Source organism: Periplaneta americana, chromosome 3, assembly GCF_040183065.1.
Source record: "Periplaneta americana isolate PAMFEO1 chromosome 3, P.americana_PAMFEO1_priV1, whole genome shotgun sequence".
In the NCBI taxonomy this organism is placed as follows: Eukaryota; Metazoa; Arthropoda; class Insecta; order Blattodea; family Blattidae; genus Periplaneta; species Periplaneta americana.
The window spans coordinates 60,026,038-60,048,401 of NC_091119.1; the positions used below are offsets into that span (position 1 = coordinate 60,026,038).

Genomic DNA, 22,364 nt, shown 5'->3' on the forward strand with positions numbered 1-22,364 from the left:
TATATCTACTGTAATGATAGAAATATGCAAAATTGTCAACTGTAGACTAAATTGAAAAGTCAAATTTTGTAAATAGAATTATCATAAAAATCGTCAATTTTGTTAATAATTTGTCCACGTCTGTAGCTATCTGTAACGTACCTGAGTGCATCGGTTGGATTAACGTTTGATTATAAAACTGAACCAGTATCTTTTCACTTCAAGTTTAATACATACAGTTCTCAGTACATTTTCATGACATTCAAAATGGGATCGAAAACGATTTGTTTTGCTTCAATGGCAAATACGGGATCATTGTGGTTGAATTTTGGTGGTGGAGCTCGATTTATTGACACCAGATGAGGTAACAGCTCAGACAGATATTTCACGCCCTGTAATAAAGAAAAATGAATTAATGAAGTTCCATATTCAACTGACGTTCTATATCGATGGTGTTGAACAGCGTATATAAAAAATGAACAAAATGAGATTTCACTTGATTTCTATAAAAAATCGTTCAGAACCTTCTGCAAACACATCTTGAGTCAGGATATGGATAACAATTGTGCAATTTTCGGATACATACTTATGTTAGACATTTGTTCGTTATCAAGGTAAGACATTGTTCACTCTCCTGTAATGCTGTATTTTTTGACATACAAGGTTGATGTTCAACACCATCGATATGTAGGAGGAAGCAGTGGTGGCTCTTTCAGAAAAGGTATAGCTAGAAATTTTTCCATTGCTGGTGAAGTACACAAAACACACTGTTCCGAAAGTTGGACTATCTTAGCCTTCATATAGTAACCAAAAAAATGTAGGAATGGTTACAAATACAAATGAATGACCGACAACAGTTAAATGATGGCGGGATATTATAAGTAGCAGAGAAGTAGTAATAGTAACATCACAGTCTAATATATACAGTCACGAAGCTTGAGTTCTGAGGGTGCTAGGAACAATAGACTGTGCCGGTACTATTTCGCATTATCTGTAAAGAGGCGATATTAGCGATCCTAGTGGTTAGCAACTATCTATGGATGTATATTTACTACGTATTGAGCTTCGTGAGTGTATATACTAGACTGTGGTAATAGTACACTAGTACACAGCGTACTGTTCGTTTTGATCTGATGATTCTGGAAGATTTCTTCCTTTTTCTGCTTATTTCAGTCTCTGTAACTATGAGGTCTAGGCCTACCTATTGCGATTATCTGTTGGAAAATGTACATTGTTTAAGTGCTATATCTCTTGTAAATTTCTGTTGGAATTAGTACATTACTAATTGCCATCTAGTGGTCATATCTGAGTAGTCTGAAGACTTATCCACCGTGTACAGATCTTTCACTATGTACGACATGATAAAGGAGACCAAATTGGTTGATCACGGGAACTGAAACCCGTTTTCTCTCGAATACAAATTTAGTTAATGACAGAGAAATATTCGCTTCGGCGCCGAGGATCGAACCCGGGACCCCCAGTTCTACGTACTGGCTGCTCTACCACTGAGCTACGTCGGGGCTCAACCCACAGCACCTGATCCTTATACAGGGTGGCCCCAAAAAAAAAGGTAACCGAAATTATATAAAGGCGTATAATGATATGTAGTTTGTAATATACCTTTTTATTGTTTCTGTTATAGATTATTTCAATCAAGGTGTGTTTCATAAACCACCACCACTTAAAAAAACGATTCTACGATGGGTGGAAATGTTTCGAATGACAGGTTCTGTTACCATCACAACTGCCTATATCCGCAGTGTGTGGGACCAAAAAATTAATAATCCTTACATAAACAAATTTAGTGTTTTATTATTGATAAACCTCTCTAGACACTAGACTAATACGCAGCGAATTATACGAAACGTTTGCGAGAGTAAAGGCCCATTCACAATGAAAATTAAACATAACCGTAACATAAACACAGAAATTTTGCGGCCAGGTTACCAAATAGAATCATTCACAAAGATTCACATAAACACTGACATTAACATTGCCGTTAGACGTTAACATGAAAGTTTGGGAACTCCAAACTTTCATGCTTATGCTTACGTGATTGACAAACAGAACACAATCGTGGAGCGCTGAAGTATGTGACAGAATATGAGGAAATCAAATGACGTCGTTGTTATGTTTTCATGGTTACAAATTATCTTTGCGGTTATGTTTATGTTCCCATCGTGAATGTTCTTGATTTTACCGTAACGTTTACATTTTTAAGTTAACGCTTATGTTATGTTTAATTTTCATTGTGAATGAGCCTTAAGTTGTGGAGCGGAGAGTCTTTTTGCTCAGGCATGCACAACACGTGACATCTATACTCCATGCTTCAATATGATTGCTTTCCTTGCTTACTAAACTCCCTCTCTAGTGATAAAGTTGTACTGTATATTACAGCGTTGTCAGACAGAGACTAAACGGAGCGGAGCGCTTCAATATGACTCATTGCGTGCTCCGGTGTTTCCACAGACATAAGCAAGTTCACGCTCCGACTGCACTCTCTAGCTCCACAACCGGTTTTGGAGCTTACAACTCTGACACTACTGGTATATTATCTATGAACCTTAGCAAGGCGTATAAAATCATGGCTAATCGTTGGTCAGTACATGGACTTCTTTTTGGACTTCGTGGTACCATGTCCAAAAAAACACCTATAACCTATTAAAATCAATGGGATTCACATTTTACAACATTGAGAAAATGCTTAGAGAAATTCTGACGGATTTAATTCAAATTTTGCAATTCCATCGCTATTTCAAGTAATAGAATTTCACCTTCACTTCAAATTTCTTTTGAAAGTTATTGTATGTTTTTTCATTGTTTCATTGTAAACTTCTATATCTGTATTTTTTTCTGGATCTTTGTGGTCACCTTATTATAGAGCAGATGATTTCATTTAATAAATCTTATATAGGGCATATATATATATATATATATATATGTATGTATTCAAAATCTCTGCGACAAACTCTGAGGGGTGATAGATATAACAATAAGGAACCATTTTTGTTGAACAACCTATGTCTTTTGGCGCGTCGTTTCGAAGTTACCGTTGAAAATGTTTTTGGGCGGGAGTATGTCAATGTATACTAATGTGTGTACCCCTGTTTGTTTGTTATGTTTGTAAGAGACGAGAAGGGTTGTTGTTGTTTGTTTACGTTTAATGTTCAATACCTTTTCCTTTCAGTTCAGTCGAATCATCAATTGAGAATGGATGTCTACACTTTACCCGAGTTAGTCGACATGGTAATGTGTTACGGGGTGGCTCGCGGTAGCGGAAGAAGAGATCTCCACATGTACCAGCAACAGTTTCAAAACAGAAATCACTCTCACCACACAATGTTTGCTCGACTATATGAGCGCCTTCGAGACGATAGGTCTCTTCCTCCCCGGCAGATTGGTGAAAGACCGCGTAGACTTCCATTCTCAATTGATGTTTACACTGAACGGAAAAGATATTGAACATTAAACGTAAACAACAACCCTTCTCGTCTCTTACAAACATCTCAACAAACAAACAAACAAACAAACAAACAAACAGGGGTGCATACATTCGCATACAGTGACGTACGCTCGCGCAAAAACATTTTCAACGGTAACTTCGAAATGACGCGTCAAAAGACATAGGTTGTTTAACAAAAAGGGTTGCTTATTGTTAGATCTATCACCCCTCAGAGTTTGTCGCAGAGGTTTTGAATCACTTTGTATATAGCTATATATTATATATACAGGGTGTTTCCGAGGTGGTATTACAAACTTTCAGGGATGATGGCATCAATTTGAGATAAGGAACCCTGGTCCGGAAATTACCGAGTCGAAAGTTACAAGCAAAAATAGTTGTGTGGAAATGGAATAATTTTATTCCTCTGTACATCTTATTTGTGTGTATTTATCTGAAGATCTTACACATACTGTATTCATCTGACGTTGTTAACGTTGTCTACTTACAGTATTCCATTCAGTGCGCTGTCTGAGGGATGGGGACAGGAAACTACACTAAAGCAATGCAGATAGCGTAATGTGTAACGGACCTGGTCGGTCCTGATATGCACGTCTGTAGACAGCAGTGTATGTGTACAAGTTGCAGTGTTCAGTCGATCAGTCCTAGTGACATGGAGGAGTACACGAGAGTGGAATAAGTAGACCTGATTTTCGAATACGGATGAGCCAATGGGGACAGTAGACAAGTTCACAGATTGTATGGGGCAAGTACCCACGTAAGAAACATCCGGCCCATACCATCTTTCCACGACTGTTTCAAAGGTTAAGGGAAGGAGGGCACGTGGTGCCAAATTAGAATTCCATTTCCATACAACTATTTTTGCTGATAACTTTCGACTCAGTCATTTCCGGACTATGGTTCCTGATCTCAAATTGATACATATGCCCTTCGCCATCATCCCTGAAAGTTTGTAACACCACCTCGGAAACATCCTCAGCTCAAGTATTCTCTTTTTTTCCTTCTTTTTCTCTTATTATCCGGAATTTCGGATCAGTATGGTTCGAACTAACGGTGTTCTACAATATCTCTTCGCAGTCACACTTGTCTGTGTAACTCACCTCTGGATTGACAAATGGGTCTCCTTCACCGTAATACAAAGATATTGGAGTCGTCATCTTCTTGACGTCATAATCTGGGGGTGAGGGCTGGCCATAGTATTCTATATTCTTCTTGGTTCCATAATCAAATTGCTGAAATCTCCCTAAAATATTTAGGATAACACTTTAGTCGTGAATTTCTTTTAGGCCAGTCTGATTTCGTTCTTATGAGTTTATTTCTTTTTATTACAATAGTTGCAGACGACGAAGGAAATTTTCGTTAATTTCATGTTACACATACTAATGTTTTTAAACATATGGCGTAAAAGGTAATGGCATTGAAAATTAATAGATTTTAAAAAGAAATACAAGTATACCATTATATGAAAGGCTCCATGGCGATCAACATTTCGATTTATACCTCGTATCTACAAAAATGGTCATTTTGTTTAACTACATTATTATTTAGATTATTTACATTATTGTTTTCACAAAATTGGACAGTTACTACCCGTTTCAGCTCACGTTACCCGCGGCGTCTTCGTGAACCATCCGTTACGTCATACACTGTACAGTCGCGAGAGAATATTAGTCTATCAGTCTAGACTAGATCAGCGTGAGGGACGTGTCTACAGTCCGCTAAAGCATTTTAATACTGCATTAGTGAATTATTTAGTTGTATTATCATTGAATATACTGTGCATTGAATCGAACGGTACATATTTATACTCCAATGAAGCATTTTAATACTGCATTAGTGATTCATTTAGTTGTAATATTTTTAATATGCTATGTATTGAATGAAACGTTTCGTGTTTACATGCCGTTGACGCATTCTAATACTGCATTAGTGATTTATTTAGTTGTATCATTGAATACACTGTGCATTCAATCAAGTTCGGTTTAGGTTTTATATAACCGAATCCATAAGATAGCCTAATATACTGTGTGGAATTTTCAGGGAAGGATTGCAATTGTGACAAAATATGGAAACTCCTCCAAAGAAGAAACCATCCCCGAAAGTGTACAATTCTCAAAGCAGGAAGATAATTTATAACGTATTGAAATTTTGTAGAGAGGAAAAAAGGGCGGGTCTCATTCTACCTTTAGCAAAAGCCGTAGAAAGAGCAGCAAAAGCCGTTGGGGTACCTACATACTGTCTATAATATTGCAACACGTACTGTACCATGTTTCTTACCCCCGCAACTCCGCTTGCTGCCCGCAGTCACCGTAGTTCTGATGTAAACAGAGACGGTAGCGACATCACTCCGAGAGGTAACGTGAAGTGGAACAGGTAGTAACTAATATTTTGTCCTTGAGTAGATCTTGCAAAGCAGTAAACATATATAAAAAGTTCGTCTATTTTGAGAAAAATTAATTATTAAAACAGTTTTCTGATTCACCTACAAATTTACAGATACGAGGTATTACTTCTTAGCCATTGATTTGACAAACAATAAAACATTTTATTTTTTTCTAAAATTGTTGTTCTCTTCAATGCACTTTCAGCGCCCAAACTTACAAAGAACTGTCAGTTCAACACAGCGATGTTGGATATAGTCGATGATGAAATGTCGGCAATATTTTACGTACTTAGAAAATGGTTTTAACATTTTAGTCTTCCATAAGCTATGTTTAGTGGATTTATTGTAAAATGCATGCGAGGGATCTGCGAATAGTAAGGTACTGTAATTGAAGGGTTTGGTGGAAGAGGAAGGTAACTCCAAAATTCACAACATATAATTTTTTCTGTCTGTATATAAGGAAAAATGGCATGTTTGCTACAAGAACGAGGTAAATCCACTGGAGATTGAAACTTACTGCGCTTGCCTATGTGTTTGGGGCAAGAGGGAGTCATTTTAATTCTGTCTCCTGAGAAATGTGGTGAAATGGAAATCAGAATATAGTAATGTTTTCCATAACATCATACATATACATATGGATGTATATGTGATTAGTAAAGCATTGGTTTTTCTGAACCGACGCAGAAGTGCGAGACCCGCGTCGCACAAATCCGGACTACACGAGAGATAGCGCACGTGAGCTATAGGAACTACTCACTATCTCTCGTGTAGTCCGGATTTGTGCGAGGCGGGCCCCAGAAATACCTCATCATGCATTTTGCAGTGTGTTTTAATCAATATCTTAGAAAGTTGTTTTTGGCACTTAGCACCTTTATAATGTTAGGTCTATTCTTCTCTGCTCTTACCTGATTTGATAAGTTGTGAATAGTGAAGCAAGGTCTTGGTAGAGACTCCCGAAAGAAGATGAGGTATGTAAACAGGCAACAGTGTCTAGGGGTAAAAGAATAGCAATAGCAGTTTAGCATGTACTATTGAAGAACGAGTCAATTTTTCATTTTTCAGATTTGGGAGATAACAGAAACAGTCATTTTCTGATTGATTTGAGCATTGCAATATTATGAAATTTTGTAAAGGTACTTTTATTTTTGTGGCATACATATTAATTGAAAATAGTCCTAATACCCGTTACATTACAGCACTCTAATTTGTATCGCTTATAAGATTTCCTTGTTTAAATTTATAGAAGTGAATACAGTGTTCTTTTTGATCTACGGATTCGTTGTAACATCTCTATTGTAACTCTGAGTTAGGCTGATATTACACTATCATAGTTCTTTGAAAAAGAATAGGCTATGATAAAATATTTTTATCAAAGATCTATGATAAAAGGTAGAATTTGAAGTATATTACACTATATAACTTATTTTATCAACAGTAATCTCATTAGACGTTTTGATTTATCTAGAGAAAATCAAAACTCGAGTGGGATTTAATTGACTATTACACGATTAGAAGAAAGTATATAAAGATTAGAAGTAACGAAGTACTCCAATACAATAAAATATTAATTGACTTATGAAAATACAACTGTCTTCAAATGTATTATTTTACCATCTCAACATTACAAATATTACGCTAGATGCATGCTAGATGGCAGTAGTGAGCAATGCCTTCTCGTCGAGAAGTTCTCGATCTATTATACACGATGGCAATGTTACTAGTCAAGAAGGCTTTGTTGATTCAGTTTCATTTTTATTAAAATGCAACATTCCACTTCAATTATCCGAATCCCAGTAATCAACGTCACTTGACAGATGATTTCCAATAAATCTTAATATTAAACATTCTCTGATACGTGACTATCCATAATATCATATAGCAGAAGCTATAACATAACCTAACTAATATACACAAGTGTTAGAAAAGTTTTAATTAACGACGATGACAAAAATAAGCATGAATAATTTTAAAAGGAATAATTATTGAATGTACAATTTTCAAATTTGAATGTGGTTGGTGGTTCAATTGATGTTATATTGGACGTGTGGGTAACAGAAGTGGAACTCGTTGATTTAGGCCTACATGGTGTATTGAAATTATTCAGAATTTCCGAATGAATAATTTTAAAAGGAATAATTATTGGATGTACAATTTTCAAATTTGAATATGGTTGGTGGTTCAATTGATGTTATATTGGACGTGTGCGTAATAGAAGTGGAACTCGTTGATTTAGGCCTACATGGTGTATTCAACTTATTCAGGATTTCCGAATGGTGCTCTTCATTTATTTGTAAATCGGATTTCAGAAGATGCATAGGTATGATAAGTGATTTTTATTAATTCTTGTTTTTGAATGCCAATGCGAGTCATATTTGAAACTGCTGTGGATCGACTGGAGTGGTTTGTAATTATATATATATATATTTTTTTTTTTGACGTCCAGACCAGCGCAGTTTCAAATGTTGGCAAACAGAGAAACAAATGCTAGGGACGCGATAAAATTAAACAAATGCTAGGGACGCGATAAAATTAAACAAATGCTAGGGACGCGATAAAATTGTGCGATAAGCAGCCATGATTGGTTGAAATACGTCCTTCCGTACTGTTTTATTGGTCAAAAGTAGTATGACGTAGTAAAAGTGTAATAGTCTAAAAAAAACCTCAAATTAAGGAATAAGAACCATTAGCCTCAATTAAAGTAAAGTAAAATAAAATGAAATATGTTTATCATACATGCAAAAATGAATGAAGACGAGAACTATGCTTGTTTAGCTACAATTAGTTCAAAATATTACAATATGCATATTGCTGAACATGAAATAAAAGAAAAGGAAACTTCTATTGTTAATTAAACCATGGATTGCAAGACGTAACATGAAAAATATCCATAAAAACTTATTCAAACAGCTAAAATGCGAGGTCTTGAAAAGTTACATAAATTATGTGAGAATGGATGAAGATAATTTTCTCTTTGTCCAAACTTATGCAATCTTCCTCTACAGCAGTTACAGTCTTAGCTACTTTTATGTAGCCTACATTTCTCATATTTCATTTCTGTCTTTGTAGTCCATGTGTCTTGTGTTATACAGGATGTTTCCGGGCTGGTATTACAAACTTCCAGGGGTGATGGGGAAGGGCACATATATCAATTTGAGATAAGGAACCCTGGTCCGGAAATGACTGAGTCGAAAGTTATAAGCAAAAATAGTTGTCTGGAAATGGAATTCTAATTTGGCACCACGTGCTCTCCTTCCCTTAATCTTCGGAACAGTTGTGGAAAAATGGTATGGGCCGGATGTCTCTTACGTGGGTACTTGCCCCGATATAATCTGTGAGCTAGTCTACTGTTCCCATTGGCTCATCCGTATTCGAAAATCAGATCTGCTTATTCCGCTCTCGTGTACTCCTCCATTTCACTAGGACTGATCGACTGGACACTGCAACTTGTACACATACACTGCTGTCTACAGACGTGCAAATCAGGACCGACCATGTCCGTTACACATTACGCTATCTGCATTGCTTTAGTGTAGTTTCCTGTCGCCATCCCTCAGACAGCGCACTGAATCGAATATTGTAAGTAGGCAACGTAAACATCGTCAGATAAATACAGTATGTGTAAGATGTACAGATAAATATACATAAATAAGGTGTACAGAGGAATAAAATTATTTCATTTCCACACAACTATTTTTGCTTGTAACTTTCGACTCAGTCGTTTCCGGACCAGGGTTCCTTATCTCAAATTGATAGTTACATGTGCCCTTCCCCATCATCCCTGAAAGTTTGTAACACTAGCCCGGAAACATTCTGTATAACTAGGGTACGGATTTTTAGGTCGTTAAAATGTAATTTTAGGTGCCTAAAATAGGCTTAAAAGTGTAGGAAATAGTCTCTGAATTGAAAATAGGTTCTAACAAAAAATAATATTTTCTTCAAAGCGTGTTTCAAATCATCAGGAATTCACTTTTAGAATTTAATAATTTTAAATGCTTATACACCGTTACCACCACTGCTACTACTAAAAGTACAAGAACAACAAATATCTAACTAGTTATAAGTTACATAAACTAATGTGAAAAATAAGTTTTAGACATAAATTCAGTACATAAATCTGCAACTAAAAAGCAATGTCTTTTGTCACTCAACACAAATTTGTATGCTGAAAATGAACGGTTCACGTCCACTGAAGTAACAGGAGCGTATTTCAATTTTGACACTAATTGCACAGGATTGTTACATTGCAAATCCGTGTTGTTCCCTGCTAGGATATCTGAAGCAGTACGCAGGTCATTCAGTCCTACATTTCTCTGCAGAATTGCTCCCGTTTATCCCGTACTTTACTTTCAACAGAATCAGAGAAACACATTTGGAATTTGAAATACAAATATTAGAAATAAGAATGGATGTTTTGACCTATCAGAGATAAAATGTGCTTATAGGTCAAAATAGGTATTTTAGGTGCTATTAAAATACCAATTTTAGGCATAGTTTTATATGAAACGTGTATTTGCAAGTTTTTATGAACTTATCTTTTAAGAATTAAAATGGGTTTTTACATAAAATCCGAAGTCTGTATATAATATTTCATTTGCTTCATATTCTCATATCTGCATTTTGGTCGTAATAACAGTTCAACAATATTTACGTTTCACTATATTGGTTTCAAGATACGCCAGACTTCAATAAAAAATAGCAAGATGTACTTACATTTTATAAAGTATCTTTTGTCAAGGAAACTTTTATAGAAGAAACCCCATTATACTGGTATTTTATAAAAGATCTTTGACATTGTATCTTAGATAGTGTAATACAAGCCTTAGGAGCATTTGAAATGATCTATAGTAAAAGAGAGAACAGCAAACATAACAGTAGACAATTATAATTTCATTTTATTAGTTTATTTGTAAAGTAGTCGGTTTAGAACTGAGAACTGAACAACGGAAATACTACAAATGTTTATTTTGTGTTACTATGATAATATTCGACTGAGACAGGATGGTTCACTTGTCAGCATCGGATTCATGAATGCCACCTAGGTCACCTATCGTACTTGAATAATCACCGCATTACCGGGTGAGTATAAAGTTACGCCCCATTTCTATTCATGCATGCATAATCCGTGTGCAAGGATCATTGTTATTATTTTGTGAAGGTGCTGTTGGGTGTGAGTAAAAATACTATGTTGTTGAAACAAACAAATAAATAAATAATAATTCTTGCATTCAAAATCCGACGTAAATTTTTACACACTCAATGTAGAGAGAACAAAATGAATCAAGCTAAGAATGCACAGTTTCGCTTGAGCGGATTAGTTAGTACAGACCTTATTGAGTTGTGGGCTGTCTTCTCCGTAAACAGTGTAGTATGCGAGAACGCAGAATTGGTGTGTCAATGCCCCCTCGGGACACAGCGTACGTACAATGCGTGCTGTTTTGTTGCTGTACGGAAACAACTCCCATATGCCTAGAGACGTCAGCACTCGCTGTTAAGAACAATAACAAAAATAATACGTGTTCAAAAACTTTGTACAGACTGACACAATAGGAGTTTTTATTTGAACTTTGTGCGTAGGCCTATAATTGTACTACTCAACAGAATATCTGATGTTTGATCAACGCCAAATCTAATCAAGTAGTCAAAACAATGGTTCTAAGTATACTCCACGTACTTAAGTAGGCTACTTGGCGAGTTCTTAATAAGATAATTTAAGGAGGTTGTACATTGATGAGGGATTTGATTGGATTGTAAAGGGCGAATACTTTGGGGATTCATAGCTTATGGGTCGCCGTGGGCTTCGGAATGGGTCGTCGTAGCTGTCCAAAAAAAATATATCAAAATGTACTTCATTTAAAATGGCGGCCGGGTAGCTCAGTTGGTAGAGCGGCTGGCTACGGTCTGGAAGGTCCGGGGTTCGATCCCGAGTGGTGACGGGATTTTTTCTCGCTCCAAACTTTCAGAACGGCCCCGAGGTTCACTCAGCCTCCTATAAAATTGAGTACCGGGTCTTTCCCGCGGGTAAAAGGCGGTCAGAGCGTGGTGCCGACCACACCACCTCATTCTAGTGCTGAGGTAATGTAAAGCCTGGGGCTCTACCTCCATGCCCCCCAAGAGCCTTCATGGCATGTGACGGGGATACCTTTTTTTTTTTACTTCATTTAAAATTATGAACCTTTTATGAACGGAACAAGACCTTTGTTACGGCAGCGAAGCTTGGACCTTACGAAAAAGGAATGAAAATAGAATTACTGCCAGTGAAATGAAGTTTATGCGCCGAACAGCAGGATACACTAAATGGGATCATAAAGAAAATGAAGACATCCTACAAGAACTGGGAATGGAACCTGTACTACAGTATATTCATCAGTATCAAGACAACTGGTTTCATCATGTCAAGCGTATGCCTAGGCCTAGAATAAGAATCCCTCGAGCGATCTTGAACTACAGACCAACAGGGAAAAGATCACTGGGTCGCCCTGTGAAGAGATGGCACGAAAACTTTTGTAGACGAACAAACCTTCTAGGACTATCACCTGTTAGGAAGATGATGATGATGATAATGATGATGAATAAAAACACGATAATATCTGTCTGTATGTAATAATAATACTTAGTTACTGGATTTTAAAGAACCCGGAGGTTCATTGCCGCTCTCACATAAGCCCGCCATCGGTCCCTATCCGGATCAAGATTAATCCAATCTCTATCATCATATCCCACTTCCCTCAAATCTATTTAATATTATCTTCCCATCTACGTCTCGGCCTCCCCAAAGGTCTTTTTCCCTCTGGCCTCCCAACTAACACTCTATATGCATTTATGGATTCGCCCATACGTGCTACATGCCCTGCCCATCTCAAACGTCTGGATTTAACAATAATAATAATAATAATATAATAATAATACTTACTTACAAATGGCTTTTAAGGAACCCGGAGGTTCATTGTCGCCCTCACATAAGCCCGCCATCGGTCCCTATCCTGTGCAAGATTAATCCACTCTCTATCACCATACCCCACCTCCCTCAAATCCATTTTAATATTATCCTCCCATCTACGTCTCGGCCTCCCTAAAGGTCTGTTTCCCTCCGGTCTCCCAACTAACAATCTATATGCATTTCTGGATTCGCCCATACGTACTACATTCCCTGCCCATCTCAAACGTCTGGATTTAATATTCCTAATTATGCCAGGCGAAGAATACAATGCGTGCAGTTCTGCGTTGTGTAACTTTCTCCATTCTCCTTTAACTTCATCCCTCTTAACCCCAAATATTTTCTTAAGCCCTTATTCTCAAACACCCTTAATCTCTGTCCCTCTCTCAAAGTGGGAGTCCAAGTTTCACAACCATACAGAACAACGGGTAATATATCTGTTAAAAAAATTCTAACTTTCATATTTTTTGACAGCAGACTACATGACAAAAGCTTCGCATTCTAATAATAACACGCATTTCCCATATTTATTCTGCGTTTAATTTCCTCCCGAGTGTCATTTATATTTGTTATTGTTTCTCCAAGATATTTGAATTATTCAACCTCTTCGAAGGAATAATAATAATAATAATAATAATAATAATAATAATAATAATAATAATAATAATGTCTACTCTTATTTAGAAGGTATTTTTACATCAGCACTATCCAAAATAGACGCACAAGTCTTTGGCTTTGACTTTGACTTTGGCCCTTGACTACTCATTTGGCTCATTATTAGAGTTCCAAGTCTGGTTACTTTGAATATAAGTTAGGTGTACATCGATCATACTAGCTTCGTACGGAGAGTAAGTTGCAAGTCAACAGATGTTTCGTTGAACCAAGCAGTCGTCCCACATGCACCGGTGCTGTGTGTCTACATTTGTTTATTCGTGTAACTGTGTGTGTAAGTCGGTTAACAGTAGGAATACCACTTGGAATTAATGACAAAAATAAAGAAATATATATTTAAAGGCAGTTTATATCCAATAAACAAAATTTTACTAGGGATAGACGAAAAAAATCAGGCGCCAGCCCCTTTATTTTTAGGAGGCATCTCATTTCGTCCAGACATGCAATGAGGGAACCATTCGAGCTAAGATAAAGATACATTTACTGAAATATATTAAACAAAATTAAATACCTATGCAATGCAAACGCGCTCTCAGAGACGTTCTGAAGCTATGTAGGATAATATCTTGAGATGCAACAAAGGTAACGATATTAATTTAAAAGTCGGCCTGGTTGGTGTAGTTGGTATAGCGCTGGCCTTCTATGTCCGAGGTTGAGTGTTCGATTCCGGGCCAGGTCTATGGCATTTAAGTGTGGTTAAATGTGACAGGCTGATATCACTAGATTTACTGGCATGTAAAAGAACTCCTGTGGGACAAAATTCCAGCACACCGGCAACGCTGATATAACCCCGACAGTTGCGAGCGTCGTTAAATAAAGCATAACAATTCTAACAATTCATTTAAAAGCGCAGTCGAATTTCTTCCTACAACCGTTTTTGTTAACATTGTGTATTAGTCGTAGTGACATAAAATAAGCCGAAGTCTTGACATTTTTTTTGAACTCAAACATTTCAGACGTCACATACAATTTATAGTCGTCATGGCTACCTGGCGTCCGGAATTAGTCTACCCTTGATTTTTACAATAAATAAAACGCATCTAGATACGTCAGCGGTGATCAAAACTCGAACGGCAGTGATTACACGCGAGAGATAGTCTAAGAAGTAAGGAGACGGGGGAGAGGTACATGGCATGAAAACTACAGGGACATCATTTTATTTTTACTAACATTTTTAATATTAACCTGGCTATACCTTTGGATTAATGATTAAGAACCGGAAACACCGTTTGCTACCCCCTTCCACGACTGGAGTTCGATGATACTGGCGTAAAATACAAACAAATCACTTTATTAGATATAGGAGGGAAGAAAAGTAGTTCATCCATTTACGTAAACTGGGAAATATTGCAATTTTGAGTTTGATAATTTTCATTAGGTTTTTGTTTAATCAAAATACAGTGCTATATTAACAACAAGTGTGTTTACTCACGAATTGAGTTATCCATGCTAATGTATTCATTATGCAGTGTATATTATACTGTCTACAGCACATTAGCGTACACTATAGAAAATGAAGTTAAATTGAACAATAATCATAATATGGATATTTAAATACATTTTTGAAAATGGTGGCCATTCATTTCGATACAGGCTTCAGTTCTTTTGTGCATATTATCGCACTGTAGACTATTGCATCTAATTCTAATTACCAGTTTCGTCCTTCGTACTGGTAACTCATGTTGAAATAATTCTGTACCTACTCTATAAAAGAGTACCTTACGTAGTTAAATTCAATCTTCACTTCTGCCCGACCCGCACAGATAAAATTACTCAGACATGCTATCTACTGTCCATCCAAGTGGTTATGTCGCAGGATCGTAGAAAGGGGGGAAATCACGTGACAGTTAATTACTTAACGAGACCTTTTATTTAAGTTATTTTAAACAGTTGTATAATATTACATAGATGTCCAATTCCTAACAGAAATTAATGTTTTCAGAAAAGAGCTAAGACAGCCCCGCCACTAGCCTTTACAGAGGGGCGAGCAGAAGCAGGTGGGGGAAATCGGAATACGACGTAGATAAACGGACGACAGTACCTGTGCGAAAATATGATTCAATATTGAAAGCTCTTTCGTCACTGGAAAACGCGAACATATTTCTGGAACGTACTATACTCACTCACTGCGTCCTTGGTTCTGTGTGGAGGACAGGCGGAACTTCATTAGTAGAAGGGGTGGGAATGAAGTACATTAAAAAACTGAGGTACAATAAAAATTGAAGTAAAAATAAAATGATGTCCCTGTACAACCAGTAGTGGTTCGTGCACTAACATTGAGTTCGTCATCAACCCCGCTAATAAAAGTCGCAAGCTTTCCTGTGTCAGTAATGTCATTACCGTCATCAATAATGAATTAAAAATATATACAAATTTTCCGCCGTTTAAAAAATATTCCTCATGAACACAATCAGAAATTTTCTGAATTCTCTTCTGGATTTTAGTCGAGAAATGCGCAGTTTTCCAATTTAATTAACGAATTTCATTGGACAACTTATTTGAGGCACCTTGATCATTACGCTTTTATAAAACTCTCCTTCGTTGGAAGGCTTAATAGATCAAGGTATTTCGTTCGCCACTAGATAGCTGGCTTCCTTACATTTAATTATGTCATCTTTTTCTTCATGACGTTGATTGAAAGCAAATTTCAGTTCTTGGAGTTTAATAGCTCGTTTCATTACTACACTAGCACGTAATATTCAATCAGTTTCTCTATATTATTATTATTATCATTATTATTATTATTATTATTATTATTATTATTATTATTATTATTGGCAGCCAGGTGGCACAGTTGGTAGAGCAGCTGGCTACGGACTGGAAGGTCCGAGGTTCGATCCCAGGTGGTGACAGGATTTTTTCTCGTTACCAAACTTTCAGAACGGCCCCGAGATTCACTCAGCCTCCTATAAAATTGAGTACCGGGTCTTTCCCGGGGGTAAAAGGCGGTCAGAGCGTGGTGCCGACCTCACCACCTCATTCTAGTGCCGAGGTCATGGAAAGCATGGGGCTCTACCTCCATGCTCCCCAAGTGCCTTCATGGCATGTTACGGGGATACCTTTATTATTATTATTATTATTATTATTATTATTATTAATACTGCTGATACTGATAATGCTATCAGTATTATTATTATTATTATTATTATTATTATTATTAAATGAGTAACTAGTAAATAACTGGTAATAGTCGTCAAAAGATTAAGAAAGAAATTAAAATGGACATATAGTGGTAGTAATTATTTTATCATTCAAGGGAAGATGTAGGCCTATATATTGAGACATGTATATAAGAATTATGGTAACACTTGCTGATAAATAATAATAAAAATAATAATAATACCTGTTATGCCTGTATAATGCCCTGTAATGTCCTTTCTATATACTACTACTAATTGAACAGTTGAGCAAAGCAAGATATTATATTTTCTCCGACAGAACAGCGAATAAATTCCTCTTCCCATTCTGTTCCTGCTCGTAGAGACAGAGGGTTTGTAGAGCGACATAGTACCGACACTGCTTACCTTCAATACGTGAGCGAGACAGAGAGGAAACTCCCCTTACCAGTATGAATATATTTGATTACACGATGTAATCACGATACCCAGTTTGGTCACCGGTGCTCTAGATGTAATTAAAGTTTGGCATTAACAAATAAAAAAAATATATATATATATGTGTATATAAATTTTAGCAGAAACAAAATAAAACAAATTATGCGTGCTTTACGCGTCGCTACTAATTACAATCATTGGCTATAAACATTTAAAGATCTTTAAATGAACAATTTTTCCTTCTTCCTGATAAAATACATTTTCTTCTTTCGTAATGACGTGCTCGCTACTAAATTCTTCTACTGTAGCACTCATTCCAACCGCCTAGTCTGTTTTACCAGAAGGGAGTATCAATAAATGCAGCGTTATTGAAATATTTTAATGGAAACTATTTGTTTCAAAAGGAAAGTTTGAAAATTACAATGGGCTTGAGGAAGGATCAATGAAAGTACCTTGTTTTGTAAACAAGGATAGGAAAAATTATTCTGTATTTAAATGGCTCTAATATATATTTGGAATAATCATCACCATTAATTCGAGAAAAATTCGTTCCGGCACCGGGAATCGAACCTGGGACCTCTCAGCTCTGCGCGCTGAGTGCTCTTTCCAACTGAGCTATACCGGGACACAAGGGTGGTGAGACCTCATATAATGAATATGTGATGTACGAGTATATATTTGGAAGTTTGCTAATACGCCCTTCTGGCATGATGCCCTCGATATGATAAAGACATACGTAGGCGTTCTATATTAAATCGTATCTATATAGCAGTTCTGGGAATAAAGAGAAAAGGAAAAAGAAATAAGATACCCCCGCCCATGTCCTTTTCGCTTCACCGCTTCAGAAACGATCACATAGTAAGGCACTGTCCATCAGTGAGTGGTGGATTTCAGGCGACCAGCGAGATCTGAAAGCTATATTATAGAAAATATATTTCTGTGAAAATCTGAAAACAGATAAATGGTATGCCAAAAGCATTCCTTCTGTATGATGATTCGTAGAAAATATATTTCCGTGAAAATCTGAAAACAGATAAATGGTATGCCAAAAAGCATTTGTTCTGTATGATTTTCGTAGAAAATACATTTCCGTGAAAATACGAAAACAGATAAATGGTATGCCAAAAAGCATTCCTTCTGTAAGATGATTCCTAGAAAATATATTTCCGTGAAAATATAAAACAGATAAATGTTATGTCAAAAAGCATCCCTTCTGTAAGATGATTACTAGAAAATATATTTCCGTGAACATCTTGAACTATGTATATTCTTGCAGTATCACAGTGCACGTTGTGTAATGGAAACTCACCCCAATCAGTCCGCTGATAGGAAGAATGACATGTAGCAACGGGTGCTTTGGATTCTTCAAGTAGACTGGGGGTGCGAGGAAGAAGCCCACGCTGAGCTTATCGTTGTAATCGGGCCGCATGGACGCCATTACCAAGAGCATATTGGCACCCATCGAGTGGCTGATGTAAGACAGACGATTTTCTCCAGTAGTGGCTAAGATGTAGTCAATCGTGGCCGGCATGTCATACATGCCCATTTCATGCCAGCTGCACAATATAACACGACAAACTTTTTTCTCTTACATATTATCTTCCTCATTAGGCCTACTACTACTACTGCTACTACTACTACTACTACTACTACTACTACTACTACTACTAATCATTGTCGTTATCATTATGATTGTCGTTATAATTGTTATTGATGCTTGTCATCGTAAACGTTTATTATCATCACAACCTTCATCGTTATCATCATTATCGTAATGACCATCAACACTACCATCATCATACCTTTGTCATAGTCATTAGTACCGCCATCTTTTATCGCTATCGGAGCTGTCACATGATTGCCATCATCTATCCTATACGAGTATCATAATCACAATCGACGCATGAACGTAATTTTCACATTAATCGTCACTATGTGTCGTCATCTAAGTCTGCACATGATCGTCATTGTCACTGTATTCGTCATAATTTCGTCATCACAATCGGCACGTGATCGTCATTGTCATCGTATTCGTCATTCTATGTCATCATTGCAATCATCACATGATCGTCATTGCCACCGTATTCGTCATCGTGTCATCGCATCGGCACAGGCTAGTCATGTGCTGTTATTGCAGTCGTTATTATAATCGTCATTGTAATTGTCATGATCTTATCACAGTAGTTAAGACTGTCAACATTACAATTATTATTATTATGATTGTCGTTATCGTAGTCATAATCTTTATAGTTTTCATTGCGATCATTGTGATAATCTTGTTGTCATCATAACTGCGTCCGTTATCGTAAACGGAAATCTTAATTGTCATGTTGCAATCATTATCAATTGTCCTCATCGTAACTACAATAGCTGACTTTATCGAAATTGTTATCATGCTCGTTGTCATATTAACCCTCATCTTGATTCTCGTCATTAATGGTCGTTATAATCGTCGATGCCTTCTTAAGCGCCATCATGACCCATTATTGCAATTATCATGATTTCGTCATTATATAGAGTAATAAATTACAATTTTTAACATTATGAAGATAAATGTCCATTCGTTACAGCAAAATTTACCTATAAGAGTAATTAGTCATGCTTTCATGAAATAGATCAGTGGTCTCTGAGGTCATGACCTAAACTACATTGTGGAAATTTCATAGCTTCTCTTTCTATCGATATATTATCATTTCTATTCATACTGCAACGTCTGGACCCATACCTAAATATAGGAATTGCCATTACATTACATAATTGCACAGTATTTTGTTTACGTTTTTCTAATTATGCTGTAAATAATATTTTGGTCGTCGTATTTATCTTTTCTGGTTATCTGAAATAGTTTGCATCATAAGTACCGTATTTAAAATGATTCCCGTACATTTTTCCCAATCTGTAATTCCAAGTGACAATTTTTCCCCAATGTCTTTTTCCCAAAGATATTTTTCCCAAACTGAAATTTCCCAAGACTAAAGTTCCCAATTCTTAAACTGGCCACTTTCCCCAAAAGTCATATGCATTTGCATTCCCAAAAAATTCAAACAACATTTAATTTTCCGAAATTGTTACTTAGAAATGAAAGATGATCAGTTACAAAACAGAAGTTGTGGCCAACGTATCTTAGGTGATACAGACTTCTGTTATCTTCTTTGTACTGAAAAAGTTGTCACCAGCTAGTGTCATCTTATAACAGTTTGGGAATTCTACTAAATCTCCTAAATTAATTGGTTCTGTAGGCAGTTCCCTTCTCCTAACACGGTATAAAGATTTCTTCAGATTTTCTCGATCTGTAGCTGGATTAAAATTCCCGATTCAACTCTTAGAAGTTCTGTACGAAGAATTTACAGGAGATAGTTCTGGATGTTCAGTTACAATTCTTTTCATTCGTTGAGCCACCAATTCTTCATTGACCTTTTCTTGGTTTGGAGCATGAGAATGAATAGGCTACTTTCTTTCAATATGGTATTTTGTTCCCCAACCCCTTGTGTAATTGCAGTAGCTCTGCATTCCTGTCTTCGAGAGCAATAGCAGAAATCTTTGTTATTTTTTGTGTCTCTTCTATAGTATACTGTATATGTCCATTAAGTAGTAATTTCTCCTGAAGGTGAAGTTATAATCTGTGCCAAAATTGTACTGAAATTTCGTATTACACTACACGTAAATAGCATTACTATGGATACTCACTACAATATGTATTTGGAAAAAATGGATAATTTAACAGTGGGAATATTAGAGTGGAAGAATTATTGGATTGAGGTACAAATGTTTTGGGAGAAATGGTTATTGGGATAATGCACAACTGGCACTATCAGATTGGGAAAAATGGTTTGGAAAAACTGTCCGGGAACGATTTAAAATGTGTTTCTATTCAGTCTTTCAGTTGTTTGTGGTGGTTTTGATTGAAATGAGTTATTTAAAAAAACAGGAGAATTGTTTAATGATAAATTATAAATATTTTATGTTGATCACAATTTGTGCGTATTTGTCTTCTATTAATTGAAGTATAAAAACATTCCTACTTATCTTTTGCTGTCTTTCACATTCCGATTTATATTTTGCTTCTTCTTAGTATGTAAATATAACAAGTCGAGAGGGAATTTGAGGAAATTCCATTAATTCCGTAAAACGTTTGTACTCTAATTCCGTGTTTACGAATTGCATGCATAAAGGAAAAGAAAATTCTAGATGCGTAGCGAGGTTTTCTAGGGGGTATCCAAGTTGCGTGCCATCACATTCACAGGTAAGAACAGCATTAAACAGGGAAAAACGTGCAACTTTTTCAATCACATTTTTCAAGCGTGAATTATTACGGCTGGACGAACGTCCCTACAGTCCCGACTTGGAACCCATTGATTTCCATCTCTTCGGACCGTTGAAAAAAAGCGATTCAATACCGATACGGCCGTTCAGCAAGCCGTATGACGTGGCTTCAGTGACTTGATACAAATTTCTTCTATGCCGTCATCGATGCCTTGGTCTACCGTTGAAACAACAGTTTATACAAGCATGATGAATGTTGAAATTAATGCGTACCAGTGACCTACTACTGTGTATCAGTATATCTGCCTGTGAAATAAAGTTTATCCATGAGAGCTCTTGTTATCTTACTTTTTAACCACCCTCGTACATTGTTTTACTCACACTGTTCTGTAGCAAGATTGAAGACCTAGTTGACATGCTTATGAACCAACAGTATGTGCTTGATAGCCTGTTTCAGACTCGATTCATAAGAGACGTCCACGGGCACTCCAGTATGCAATTTAACTGTGCGTTCAAAAATCCCCGGATGCAATTTAGTGTTTACTTTTTCGACCTGCACTGATCCCGCATGCAATTCGGAGCGCCCACTCTAATTAAATAATAAAATAAATGCACTTTCTTTAACACTGTAGTGTGTTTTATTTGATATCAATGTATATTCACAAACAATAGTTATACCCAGTACTTATATTTTTTTTCTATAAATCGATGTCCCAATTGAATACAGCAACAACTAAAAAGAAGAAGAAGAAGAAGAAGAAGAAGAAGAAAAACATACTTTTAATACAATAGCGTTTAAAGTTCTTCTCTTACTTTGGATTTATTAATATTATAAAACGAATTCCACACAAAAGCAATTGAAAATATTTGTGCATAGAATTAAAATGAGCTTGTTTCGGTTATAAATGAAATTAAGTCGAAATGTTGTTGTATTGAATCGCTTTTAAATGAACAAAGTTTTATTTGAATGCCGCAGTACTGTGGATTTTGACTTAATTCTCCATGTACAGCTGTCAAAAAAAAAAAAGTGCCCGCACTCGTGAACAGCGAATATTTTCAAAGTCCACTTCGGGTCGCGGCGATGTTACACGATGCATGTGCTTGTACAAGCAGTTCCGG

At 36.4% G+C, this 22,364-nt stretch overlaps 1 protein-coding gene across 1 annotated transcript in view; it reads right to left on the bottom strand.

The window, feature by feature from the left end:
- Positions 1 to 191: 191 nt before the first annotated feature.
- The window catches only part of LOC138696068 (lipase 3-like), a 50,248-nt gene continuing 28,075 nt past the window's right edge, over positions 192 to 22,364 (bottom strand). Inside the window, exons 4-8 of the mRNA XM_069820592.1 lie at positions 18,292 to 18,538; positions 11,149 to 11,307; positions 6,728 to 6,812; positions 4,540 to 4,682; positions 192 to 371 (exon numbers count right to left, since the gene is read on the bottom strand). Of these exons, the coding sequence (XP_069676693.1) occupies positions 222 to 371; positions 4,540 to 4,682; positions 6,728 to 6,812; positions 11,149 to 11,307; positions 18,292 to 18,538 (784 nt within the window). The 3' untranslated portion in view covers positions 192 to 221. The remainder of the gene's footprint in view (positions 372 to 4,539; positions 4,683 to 6,727; positions 6,813 to 11,148; positions 11,308 to 18,291; positions 18,539 to 22,364) is intronic.